Here is a 13,348-nt window from a genome sequence, read left to right on the forward strand (position 1 = left end):
AGTCAAGACCATAAAAATGAGATGGAGTTATTTTAAGTTAGAAGAAATTAGAAGAAATATATGTAGGCCTATAGCCTTTTTTATAAACTCATCACATGTGCAATTAAGGTTTTTTTTGCATCTGAACTCTTGTTTGAGAGATGGTTTATAACTAAATGCACACACATATGCAATACACAGTACAAGAACCATGCGTGCAATATGCTTCTTATCTGAGGCAACCTTGAAGATGTATCCTCCTGCACGGAGGTCAAATAATTCTCTCGTGAAAACGTAGAAAAAGGAACAACATATAACAGTTAAATGAAACAAAGTCTTTAAAATGTATTCAAAATAAAACACACAGTATCTACTTTACAACAATGTAACTTTTTTGTCCAATACAAAGTCAAAAGTGAGTGTTGGAACATTACTGAGATTATATCAAGGCCTGCAAGGCCTACTTTTAGAAGTTTTCAGTCCCTCTACAAAAGTATTCTCTTTCACCTCCTCAGTAGCACCCATGCTGATGTTGTTGCCTTTGCCACTCTAATAGCCAGGCGTAAAATTCTGCTGGGTTGGAAGTCACCGCAGCCCCCTTCTTTGTCAGCCTGGTTGAAGGATCTTGTGTACTACCTAAGCTTAGAGAAGATCAAATTTACACTTCGTGGGGACACAAGTAGATTCTTCAAACACTGGAGCCCTTTCATAGAGTACTTCACAGATTTGCAAACACTCCCTTGAGCTTAACAACTTTACTTTCCCTTTCTTTTCCTCTGCAACCACCAACCACCATTCGTTCTTCTTCATCGTTTAATATTACTATTATTATTATTATTATTATTATTATTATTATTATTATTATTATTACTTTTTGTCTATGTGTGTTTTTATCAGTTGACTTGTATTATTTGTTTGCCCATTATGTCACCTAGTGGCTGTGCCCAATGTACTGTGCGTATGTGTGTATGTGAGTGAGTGTGTGTGTGTGTGCGCGGGTGGGGGGGTGCATTGTTCTGGGAGGGTTGGAAGGCAATCATATGTAGCCTACTGTTGTTTACATTTGTCTTTTATGGCTTAAAAACAATTAAAAAAAAACATTGAGCGTAAAAAAAATTATTCTCTTCTGCAGTCAAATGTAACGGTGTGCTCCATCCGAAACCAACCTTACAAGTGTTTCAAAGTATATTATAAGATTTTCATACCCTACTGAGCTGGTCCCTGAACTGAATTCTGACTGGCAGACAGACAGAGCTGACTCTTACTTTTACAAACATACTTTTTTCAAATCATCCCTCACTTGGTCCTCTACAATCACATAGCCCTCATAAGTGAAGTCCAGCGACTCCCAGTTGATCACATTTCCATTGTGTGTCAGTGGAATGCGGTTCATGTACAAAGCGAGCTCAGAATAAGAAAGAACTGAATCCCACATGTGAACATCTGTGAGCATTCCCACAAAAGACTTTCCTGACGAAAATCCCCCTCCATAACTGTCCTGATCTTGACCCAGGACGATACTGGCTTCTTGCAAGATGGTGCCTCCACGATTCATTCCTTTTCTTGCGCTTGGTTTGCCGTTGACCCAAAGCTGCGCTAGGCCCGTCTTGGAATCCCAAGTACCACAGATGGAATTCCACTGATTTGGAATGTCCCCCATGTCATAGAATGTCACTATGTTGTCATTCACATATATGCCGTAGTACCTGTATTTGGTGTATTTCATGAGGTAGAATCCGTCTGCATGTGACGGTGTTGCAAAAGAGAAAAGGCTCTGCTCTCTACCGTTTTTGTCGGAGAAGAAGCGCAGACAGACAGTCACAGCGGTTAGGGTCCTGATTTGGGTTGGTGGTACCAGGACGACATGAGCAGTATTAGACTCCGCAGGAAAGGTGAACATCTTCCCTGTGAGATCTGTGGAATCAAATCAACAGTGAAACAACACAGTGGCAGTTAGTCATTTTAAATGTCATATCTGATGCAGTGTTAGATTAGATTAGATTACACTTTTTTGTCATTACTGTTGCATAAATACATGGGCAAGGGAAATACTGCTTAGAACCCAGAAGTGTAAATAGCAAAAGTGCATATGATACAGAAGGTTGTATGTATAGCAGTATTTACGAATTTAATGCAGTTTTATACAGCTTGTGCAGGTAAGTGGGTATACACACTGTAAGAAAGCACTGCTAAGGATATCGATAAGCTGTTCAATTGTTCCATGCAGTTTATGTACACATATGTTATGGCAGAATAATGGGTATCAGTAGGATGATATACACACTGTATGCAGTAATAATAATGTGTCTTACCTTTTCTCTCTGCTGAAGATTTTGTGACATATACAAGCAACAATATGAGGACCTTACTTGCCACTTTGGTTTTCATGGTGGTAAACGTGATAGAGCTAGACTTGCTGCCTCTAATCGTAGCTCAACCAATGTGTCTTGAATCCTCTCCCTGATCGTATTTAAGTGAAACTGAGGTCCCCTGGAGGGGGAGTATCGGAGTACCCACTCACTATTGGCTAAGAACGAAGCATTTTGAAATGCTTACTGCTGCCCTGCATGCCGTGGCCTTAAAATAATGAGAGTTAATTAATTCAATCTGGCAGGCAGGGTTGTTTTCATTTCTGGTCCTTGATTGCCAAGCCATTGCACTTCAACTGTCAATGTTATTGTCCCCAAAAGGGGGGATTAAATGTGTAGCAAGATAACATAAATCTTAGTATTGTATTAGGCCTGTCACTTTGTTGTTATTGTTGATATTTTGCGAACTCAGGTTTCTACAGAGCTCCTAAAATGACCGTCTTGAAAAAACTAAATAAGATATCTGGGTTTGGGACTCTGCCTTCATGTTATAACTGCAGGCATGAAGAGGAAAACACTGAGAATCTTTGAATTTAAAAAAATAAAATTGGCTTTGTTCTTTTTCCCCATTTCATTTTGTCGTCTGGGTCTGGTTTTACGGCTTGATTTGTTTACCATCTTCAAGCTGAGACAGGCGCCTCTCTCTCTCTCTCTCTCTCTCTCTCTCTCTCTCTCTCTCTCTCTCTCTCTTGCTCTCTCTTCATCTCTCTCCTGCTGTCTCTGTGGCTCCATTCATCTTGTGTCTCCCGCCTCTGGTAGCTCTGTGTAATGGGGGACATGGCTCTAGTGAAATGTGAAAGCAGCATGCAAGTTATTTAGTTACCTCTTTCTCTGGGTGGTATTTGGTGATGCAGACGATAAAGCCACCCTGCATCGCTCAGCAGGCAGCCCACTGCTACGGACTAGTGTGTGTAGTACTTCAATGTGATTCACTAGGCCAAATGGGATAAAGTGCAGAGAAAGAGGGGACCAAAATTGGCTCCAATTGGCTCCAATTGGCTATACTTACTTACTTACTTAAAATTGTAATGTCTATGTCTTAATCTGTTACTTAAGGCTCTCGGCACTGTCATAGCAATGTTGTTATGATGTAGTTGAGTATTTTCAGCAAATAGTGAATAGGCCCGCCAGCGACCCCATCTGCAGTAAGATTCTACGAAGCACACTACGTCAAGCTACACTCCCCTCTCCACAACATTCCAGCCCACTACCCACTCTTATACACACACACACACACACACACACACACACACACACACACACACACACACACACACACACACACACACACACACACACACACACACACACACGTAGGCTTGTGCATTCAGCACAGACAGCCAATGGAGAGGAAGGTCTGATGTCTTTGTTTTTCAGCCACCAAGCAGAGGGTTTCAGAGCCCAGCCACACTCCTCTCACGACCCCGCGCCAACCTACAGTACACCCATGTCTCAAATCATAAAATATATAGGTAGATGTCGTGACGTGTAAATTTTGCTGTCGCAGGCTCTTAAAATCAAGTTAATTCATGCTTTCAAAATTGTCAATGCTTTAAATGATTAAACTAATGTCGTTGTTGTGAAAAAGTAATGTGTAATAAATCCAGAGCTTAAATAAGTGTAGGTAAAACTACATTTATTGGACGCGAGGAGTATTCTTCCTCACGCAGGGGCACCAAAATATGTAGGGGTAATCCCACATTTATTGGACGTGAGGAATATTCTTCCTCACGCAAGGGCACCAAAATATGTAGGTTCTACTACATTTATGGGTACGGGGACTATGTAAGGGAAGTACAGTAATGTAATTATAATTACATTAATAAGTATACAATTCTTATACAGTTCCAAATATGTAATGTGTTATTACTATATGTGAGGAATAAGAGTATAAGAAATGATGCACGAAGAGTGTGTTAAACTCTTCACGCTGGGTATCAATAATGTGTAGGTGTGTACAATCGTCAATTGTCTAATTAATGATTGCCTAAACCACGTTTCATGACCGTCTCATAAAATCATGACCATTATTGACAAATAATCTGAAGGTTTTGTGTGAATTCTTTTCTGGTTGACTTCGTAGAAATTGTTCAAATAAGACAAACACAGTTCACCACAAGGTACATTTATTGTAAAAGCATCATCCGGTCATAACACTGATACAGCCAATGTGACTTGCAGGGCATAAGAACTTAGGTAAAATATACAATATATACACGGGGTATGAGAGGATGCGCTATGTGTGTGTGTGTGTGTGTGTGTGTGTGTGTGTGTGTACGCTATGCGAGAGAGAGAAAGAGAGAGAGAGAGAGAGGAGGGGCGAGTGGCGAGCGCTTTCTGTGAGCGCCGCGCACCTCTATTACCGCTTGTGCGGAGCGGTGGGAGGAGAGAGAGTGAGAGGGATGTATGTTCTATGAACTATGGTCAGGCCTGGACTGGGAGAACAAAATGGCCCGGGCATTTTTGGCCCAGACCGGCCCCTCATAATCAGCGGAGCACATGCGATTACTTATTGACCAAGCGGCCTATGCGAAAAGGCGCAATATTCATGCATGAATCTCTCTTTCAGCTACCAGAAAACACCAGGAAATGTGTGCTGACTATATCAACTATTTATTTAAAATGAATCTTAGGTTGGGCAGTGGTTTAGAAATGCAATGACCACACTCACAGCAAAAGTAATCTAGGCCTACTCTACTTCTCTCTCTAACTCAACCTCATCCTGGCCTGGTTTGACTAGATGAGAAGAGGGAGATAGATTATTTATCACAATTCAGCACGTGCAAAATATTCAAATTAATATAGTATTCAGTGTATTGTTTGTCTAGTAATTTATACAATAAAGATGTTTGTGTCACAAGTCTTATTTTCTCTTGCTGACCCATGGGCACCAGAGGAGGTGCGACAGGCAGCAATGCAGCTGCCTGTACAATCCTGAGTGTATAGACTACTCATAAATTGACCTAGATTAATGTTAAATTGAGGGTTTCTTCTAACAGGTGCATTAGAAGAGGGGTTAATTTCCTGTTATCAAAATGCATCTCTCATTGCATAAGGAAGCTACTTTAATAGCTTGAATGATGAAAGAAAATCATGAACTGCCTATCACCACAATGCTTTAGTGTGTCAAATATGTTAACATACTGAAGTTTCAAAATGAGCAGTGCTGAAAGTGGTAGGCTACATAAAATAGTCTACAGATAAAACTGTATCAAAAGCTTATTCAAAAGAAATTCTTCAATCATTTATCATTTCTAATTTCTAATCCTGGATAAAATAACAGCTGAGAGAGATAGAGAGAGAGATGCTAGGTCTTTACCTACAGAATATGGTTTGATTGTGCTCCAAGAATGAAAAAAAATACATTTGGCAAACCTTTTCCACACGCGAGACGCGACAACCGTTACACGACATATGGACATTTTCACTGCGTGGTAAATGTGATTACGCAAACAATCGCTGAATATTTAGTGAGAGTAGGCACGAGTTTGACAGTCTTCGAAACGCATTTAGTACACGGAATGCTTTAGAACAACACCACTGGTGTTTCATTTAATGCTATACATTTGGCACACTGCCGTGGCTACTATATTGTTAATATTATTCACGTCAGTGGTTTGGTGTATGGAATGTTTGTCTTCTCAAATGTCCGTGAGTCGTGCGACCGGTTCAAAGCACTCAAGCACACTTACAGGTATAGTGGTGGGAATTAATGGCCTATTTAATATTAATATTTAATGCTGAAGTGAGAGTTGGGGAGAGGCATGGAGTATCCTAAAGTTTGAAAGACTTGACTCATACCTGTCAGGGCTCGTAGAGGCTACTACTGCCGCTTCACCTGCTGTCTCCTAGCGTGCTCCTTCACTTCCAACATGCAGAAGTTGTTGTCCCTCTCCTGCTGCTACAACACTACATGCGTGAACACATTATCTTGCCTCTGCTGCAAGTTTTTTTTTTTTGTTATTCCTTTTCCGCAACCTTTTCCACACCACCTTTTAGTTTTAGTCTCTCCATCGCTTGTGTCTCAAATTTGCGCGCGTAATCCATGGTAGGGGTGGGGCCGCAATGAATAGTTAAGTCCGACTCAGATGCACCAATGGGACACCCCCTCCCTCTAGCCCCTTTATGTGTGGGCTGATGTCATAAGAGGAGGGCCGAGGGCCGTCAGCACGAAATTGTGGGCCGCCGGTCATTTAAAAAAAAAAAAAAAACATTAATAACAATTATTTTTAAAAACCGACATCACCGGCCCTCTAGGGGCGTCGGCCCACCGGGATTTTGCCCGGTTTGCCAGATTGCCAGTCCACCCCTGACTATGGTTCAAATGATTCTGCGCAGCGCTTGCGCGCAGGACCGAAATATGAGATACGAGGAGGGGCGTTAAGCTTTCGGCTGATGAAGCGGGAACTTATCTTCAAGATAGAATTCAAGCTAATCAGAGAATACTGTCCTTTGTCTAAAGGCTTTACAGTATGTGTGGGGGGAGGGAAAAGGGAGCGCTTGGCGCGCTTTTCCGACAATAGCTTACGTCCTCAACTCGATAACTCTATGGGTTAAAACACGGGTACGTGTATCTCTGTGAGTGGATAATTTACATGTGGGTGCAAGTATGCCAATCCTGCAACTACAGTAAACTAAGAATAGCGTGTGGCTATTTGTGGTGATGAGAGGGGAGAAAGAGAGAAAGAAAAGAAAGAACAGATAGAACAAAATAACCCAAAATAAAATATATCACACTCTACAAGTGTGGATATTTAAACACAACTCCTCAAAGCTATGTAACAGTTCTAACTGAATATCTTTGCCCAAACTCAGTGCTTACTGCATTATCCTTGGTAGGAGGAGAGAAATCCTTCGATCTCTCGGGCGAGGTGGGTGTGTGCGTCTTCGTGCGCACGAGGTCCTTTTGTTCTCCAAGCTCGCACGTGTGTATGGGTCCGAGTGTTACCACGCGGTTCCGGCGCGAGGCTGCAATATGTCCACAAAAGTCTTGCTTCGTTGAACGGGAAAAGGAAAGGTATTTCGTTGTGTAGTCCGATTGTCTTTGCGGTGCCGTCCTGCAAAGGTCCAGTGGGGAAAGGCGGGGGCACGTAGGTCCGTTCCACGCGTAATAACTATACCGGCTGTCCACACTCTCTTGGGGGACAGACCATCAGGCTCAGCCGAGTCTCCGTGGACTCTAGGCGAGGTCCTTGATTTCGGTACCAGTAAAAAGATTAACAATTGTCCGTACAAAAGTTATCCTATAGCGCGTGGGTTCCTCGTGGGTCCTGACTCACTGCTCTCCTAGCAGTGTCCGCAAAAGTCAAATGCAATACAAACGAAAACCGGTTGAAGGAAGAAATATATCGACTGTAGTGTTAACCTGGCCAAGATAACTTACAGTTTCAATAATTTCTAAAATAGACGTCTCTCCAAGGAGACGTGTCCCGGCACGTTTCACATCTCGATGGAGGAAGTCGGGGTCGCTAACTCTTTTGTTTCCTACCTTTACCTGGGCTTTTATAGGTACAGGGGCGGGGCTGAGCCACGTATGTAATCTGATCAGGTACAGTAGGAAACAAAATGGTGTCTGTATTTTACAAAATGGCGGCCATTCGTAAAATAAGGGGAAATGAATTAAACTTTAGGGGTAATAACGCCTACATAAGTATACTTAATTTTGAGTCAAATGTCACATTTGTCCTATGGTGTGACTGAGGCAAGCCTGGTTCTCCATATTAAAACATTTTTAAATAAATAATCAAAGCTCAGTCATTTGTCTAAACAACCCTGGCATGTTTTTCAAGGTGTTTATTTTAGCAAGTGGCAATATTTAATTTTTTTCCTGTTTTTCTGAGACCATATGGACTTATGAAACTTTGTCGCAGAAAATAATGTCCTGTGGTGTGACATTATTTTTTTGGCTAATTCTGTGGATAATTATCTATTGTTGAAGCTCCAGCGGTACATAAATTGTGACTTTAGACCCTTAAGAAGTTCAACTCCATCAAGCCATTTCTACATTACTTAATATATTTATTTCTTAACGTCACACCAAAGGACATATTTTCAGCAAATTGCTTTATCAACGTAAATAAATAATCAACGAATAGACCAACATTGTGACCACTTGGATTTTTTGAAAGATTAATTGCTGCACTACGTAGACATATACTTTTTTCCCTCATAAACAATGTTTTGTGAAAAAAATGTTTTTTGCTGCCTATCCGTCATCTACCCACATACAGAATACACAAACAGACATGAGCACACAGGTAGACAGCGCACACACACATGCTCAATGCTCAGACACCCCACACACAGGATGTTGGCATGCCAGAGAGAGAGAGAGAGAGAGAGAGAGAGAGAGAGAGAAAGAGCAGGAGATAGCTATTATATCTCTCTTCATGGAGGCTTTCATTCATGTTGACAATTTCGAATTTCGTCCTCGAATTCGGTACCAGTAAAAAGATTAACAATTGTCCGTACAAAAGTTATCCTATAGCGCGTGGGTTCCTCGTGGGTCCTGACTCACTGCTCTCCTAGCAGTGTCCGCAAAAGTCAAATGCAATACAAACGAAAACCGGTTGAAGGAAGAAATATATCGACTGTAGTGTTAACCTGGCCAAGATAACTTACAGTTTCAATAATTTCTAAAATAGACGTCTCTCCAAGGAGACGTGTCCCGGCACTTCTCACATCTTGATGGAGGAAGTCGGGGTCGCAAACTCTATTGTTTCATACCTCTACCTGGGCTTTATAGGTACAGGGGCGGGGCTGAGCCACGTAATCTGATCAGGTACAGTAGGAAACAAAATGGTGTCTGTATTTTACAAAATGGTGGCCATTCGTAAAATAAGTGGAAATGAATTAAACTTTAGGGGTAATAATGCCTACATAAGTATACTTAATTTTGAGTCAAATGTCACATTTGTCCTATGGTGTGACTGAGGCAAGCCTGGTTCTCCATATTAAAACATTTTTAAATAAATAATCAAAGCTCAGTCATTTGTCTAAACAACCCTGGCATGTTTTTCAAGGTGTCTATTTTAGTAAGTGGCAATGTTTATTTTTTTTCCTGTTTTTCTGAGACCGTATGGACTTATGAAACTTTGTCGCAGAAAATAATGTCCTGTGGTGTGACATTATTTTTTTGGTTAATTCTGTGGATAATTATCTATTGTTGAAGCTCCAGCAGTACATAAATTGTGACTTTAGACCCTTAAGAAGCCAATGGCAAGGGTGGATTTTAGATTTTTCTCTCAGAGTTCTTCAGTCAATCAATTATGTTTTGCTACCACAAGATGTATTAGTTTTGTAGTCCTTTGGTGTGACAGCCATAAAATACATTTTGACAATAGGGTATATTTTTCATATTTTTTTCTTATGTAGATGTATGAAAATGCATCTTACTAAAGGTGAAATTGTATTTCAGTTGGCAACGACATGGCTTTAAATTTACTCAAAAGCTCAAAAGTCCTATGGTGTGATGGTAAAAGTCCTATGGTGTGACACTTTGGAGTATCACACCAAAGGACAAACAGGTCACACCAATGGACTAGATATTTGAGAAATAGCTTTTAAAACAACTGGTAGTACATATTGTTTTGTTTTGTTGTTTGACTAGATAAATATTGTGTATTCAAATTACTTATTCCTTTATTGGCATTTGGAATTTATACTTTGATGCATTGTTGATGAATATTTGCTGTTGATTTTAGATACTGTCAAATGATATAAAATGTCATTAATGGTGCTTTGAAACCATAAAATATAACGGTAACAGTGAAGGAAAGATCAGTGAGAGAGTAGCCTATATAGAGGAGTATGTAAGGGTTAACGTTCGGCGAGAAGGTCGCTACCGTGGAATAGCAACACGACAGAGAGAATCTTTAGACCCCGACGCGGAGCGGAGGGGTCTTGTTCTCTCTGAAGTGCTGCTATTCCACAAAGCGACCGACTCGCCGAAAGTTAACCCACTTATTATATGGATATACTTAAATGATTCACACATGGCGGGGACATTTCTTTAGGCCTATTTAATGTTAAGTCTATTATAGTTTTTAATGTCGAAAGATTGTTGCTGCGCAAAACAAAACAGTGCCGTTGTGGAACACCGCTAGGCAACAGCTAGGTAGCTAGGACAACAGGTGTTGTCTATCACAGCAGCTGATTAGAGTCTTGTTGAAAAGTCGCTTTAGCAGTGAAAAGTCTTGTTGCCATTGACAGCGGTCTGTTATAGACCAACCCGTCCGTTATCGAAAAATAACAGACGTGCGAACGTTGGGGAGCCCCGTTGAAATGAATGGAGCATTCGACCGATGACGTCACACCATATAATAAAGATGAATAAAGTATGCTGTGAAGAGCTCAATATACAGCATAAATGTGCTGTCCAGCTTGAGATACCAAACAGGCACTGGCCACTACACATTACAGGTTCAATGGTGTGACAGTCATAGCATACCTACAAAAGTGTGATGGTCCTGCCAAGGTCACCCTTCAGTATGAGTCTTATGAGCTCTGCAGGTTACATTCAATGACCGCATGGCTGTCATTAAGAGTTACGATAGGCTGATAATCGACGATTCAAAGACTTATAAGTGTAAAGTGTAGGTCCATATTGACTCCAACATTATATTATGATCAAAAGACAAAATAATCATGTTGATATATTTGTTTCTGGCTCAGTTTTGCATTTCTGTCCTTTAGCGTGACATGAATGTCCTACGGTGTGACATGTTTTAAACACTCAAATATTTGTTTGAGCTAAACAATATGTTTGATAAACACTGAATATTGCATTAGGGAAGAACAAATTATCGTCCCTGAAAAGTTAGTATAAATTCGGACAATTTTGAACATTTAAAAGAAAGATATCCCTGTTTTTCCTCGAAGGTTTCTAATAATCTCACATCTAATGGGAAAAAAAAATACTTAAATGGTAATTTCTCATTAAATTAAGACTTTAAAAAATTGCAATAAATATGAAGAGTGTAACAATGTTCATAAAACTCCATCAAGCCATTTCTACATTACTTAATATATTTATTTCTTAACGTCACACCAAAGGACATATTTTCAGCAAATTGCTTTATCAACGTAAATAAATAATCAACGAATAGACCAACATTGTGACCACTTGGATTTTTTGAAAGATTAATTGCTGCACTACGTAGACATATACTTTTTTCCCTCATAAACAATGTTTTGTGAAAAAAATGTTTTTTGCTGCCTATCCGTCATCTACCCACATACAGAATACACAAACAGACATGAGCACACAGGTAGACAGCGCACACACACATGCTCAATGCTCACACACCCCACACACAGGATGTTGGCATGCCAGAGAGAGAGAGAGAGAGAGAGAGAGAGAGAGAGACAAAGAGCAGGAGATAGCTATTATATCTCTCTTCATGGAGGCTTTCATTCATGTTGACAATTTCAGTGTGAGGCCCCAGTATTATCTGCAGACGCTTATTTCACAGGCGAGAGGTTTATGTCCACACTCATGCACCCAGTCGCATGTCATCAACTGTGGACGCACACACACTCACTGATAAAGGCTGACCATTGATAGCACGGTTATAACACAATATCAGGTACAACAATATGCAGCATGTTGTAGGCTATGCTATGGAGGTTTGCTCGGGTTCCTGCAGTGTTATGGTTGATAAAATGTATCACTTCAGAATTATTTGTATTCATAGTTCTCGTGTTCAAGCGACAGCATTCAAGGTGACTCACTCACCTTTACTGATAAAGGCTGTGCAAAATTGACCGTTAATAGCATGTTTCTAACACAATATGTGATATCACAATGCACAATATGTTTAATTTTCCCATAGTTGCTGGAAATGGTGGAGTTTTTTTAAGAATAGTGGCTGATAAAACATATCGCTTCAGACATTATTTGCATTTATCCTATACTGCTTGTTTTAACCAGTTTGTTGTTACCAGAAGGGCAATGACCAAGTCATGTAGGCCTATTATTAAAAAGTCTGTGCCATGTTGTAGTGTACAAAGTAATATGGTAGTTGAGTTATTTTTTACAGTTTATTTGACATGGGCTACATACAGTCAGTGTATCGTCTAAAAAACAAATGACACGACACCCATCACATCAAATAAAGTGTTACTAGCTCAAATAGTGAAGCGTTCATCTGGCCAAACGGTGCATAATATGATGGTATGTTTCTGATTTGAGTGGGATTGAATTGATGGACTATTTAGTGTAAATCCTATAGCTTCTACAATCCCCCCACCCCGAACCCGTATGCCATTTAGGTGGCTGCATTTATTTCAAATCCACAGGTAAAAAAACATTGCCATTAACCTCTTTGATTGCCTTTCCCTCTCATGCGGATTCCGTGTGGTCCTCAGATGATTTGTCAACATTATTTATTGCCTGCCTGGCGTGCCAGAGGCAGATGGTATGCAGCTCAGTATGCAGGAAATGGGAAAACTGCAAACATGACCTTCATGGAAAACAGCATTGCTGAAGTGATGACTCACTCATGAGAGAATGCCACTCACTCCACTCAACATCACCTTGAATACATAAATAAAAGTTGCCGTGTTGGCTGAATAGGCCCACTAGCCAACGCACACAGGCACGCATGCACACACACACATACATTGTTATCATTGTTTTACTGATTCACAATGCAAATAGCAAGGCCCATGCTCTGAAGTGCACCATGCTTGCTTTTTATTATCTAAAGCCCGATTCGGACGGGACTTAAATTACCTATGGACCCCTGGTAATTCGCAATTACCCCCGGACCTCCGTGATTTTCCGGGGTGCATTCGGACGGGATAAATAAACGTCTGTTATTTACTCAATTCACAGACATTACAAGGGAGTGCAGACGGCGCGCCTATGTAAAATTACCCCAGGACGTCTGAGTTTGGCCGAAATACAGTAGGTAATTCGCGGCGGAATTATTACCTCACAAATCGCGGACATGGCACATTCACACAGGACTAAGAACTCAGACATTCTCTGTAATTAT

General features: G+C 40.6%; 2 protein-coding genes across 3 annotated transcripts in view; both read right to left on the reverse strand.

Annotated features, from left to right (window-relative positions):
- Positions 1-13,348, reverse strand: part of LOC134453547 (uncharacterized) — a 125,023-nt gene that overhangs the window by 33,261 nt on the left and 78,414 nt on the right. The gene's annotated exons all lie outside the window — the stretch shown is intronic.
- LOC134453545 (mucosal pentraxin-like) lies at positions 920-2,416 on the reverse strand. The gene is made up of 2 exons (XM_063204330.1): positions 2,292-2,416; positions 920-1,893 (listed from the first exon to the last, which is right to left on the reverse strand). The coding sequence occupies exons 1-2, from the start codon at positions 2,365-2,367 to the stop codon at positions 1,247-1,249; spliced, it is 723 nt and encodes a 240-aa protein (XP_063060400.1). The 5' UTR covers positions 2,368-2,416; the 3' UTR covers positions 920-1,246.

This window comes from Engraulis encrasicolus, chromosome 8, assembly GCF_034702125.1.
Source record: "Engraulis encrasicolus isolate BLACKSEA-1 chromosome 8, IST_EnEncr_1.0, whole genome shotgun sequence".
Taxonomy (NCBI): Eukaryota; Metazoa; Chordata; class Actinopteri; order Clupeiformes; family Engraulidae; genus Engraulis; species Engraulis encrasicolus.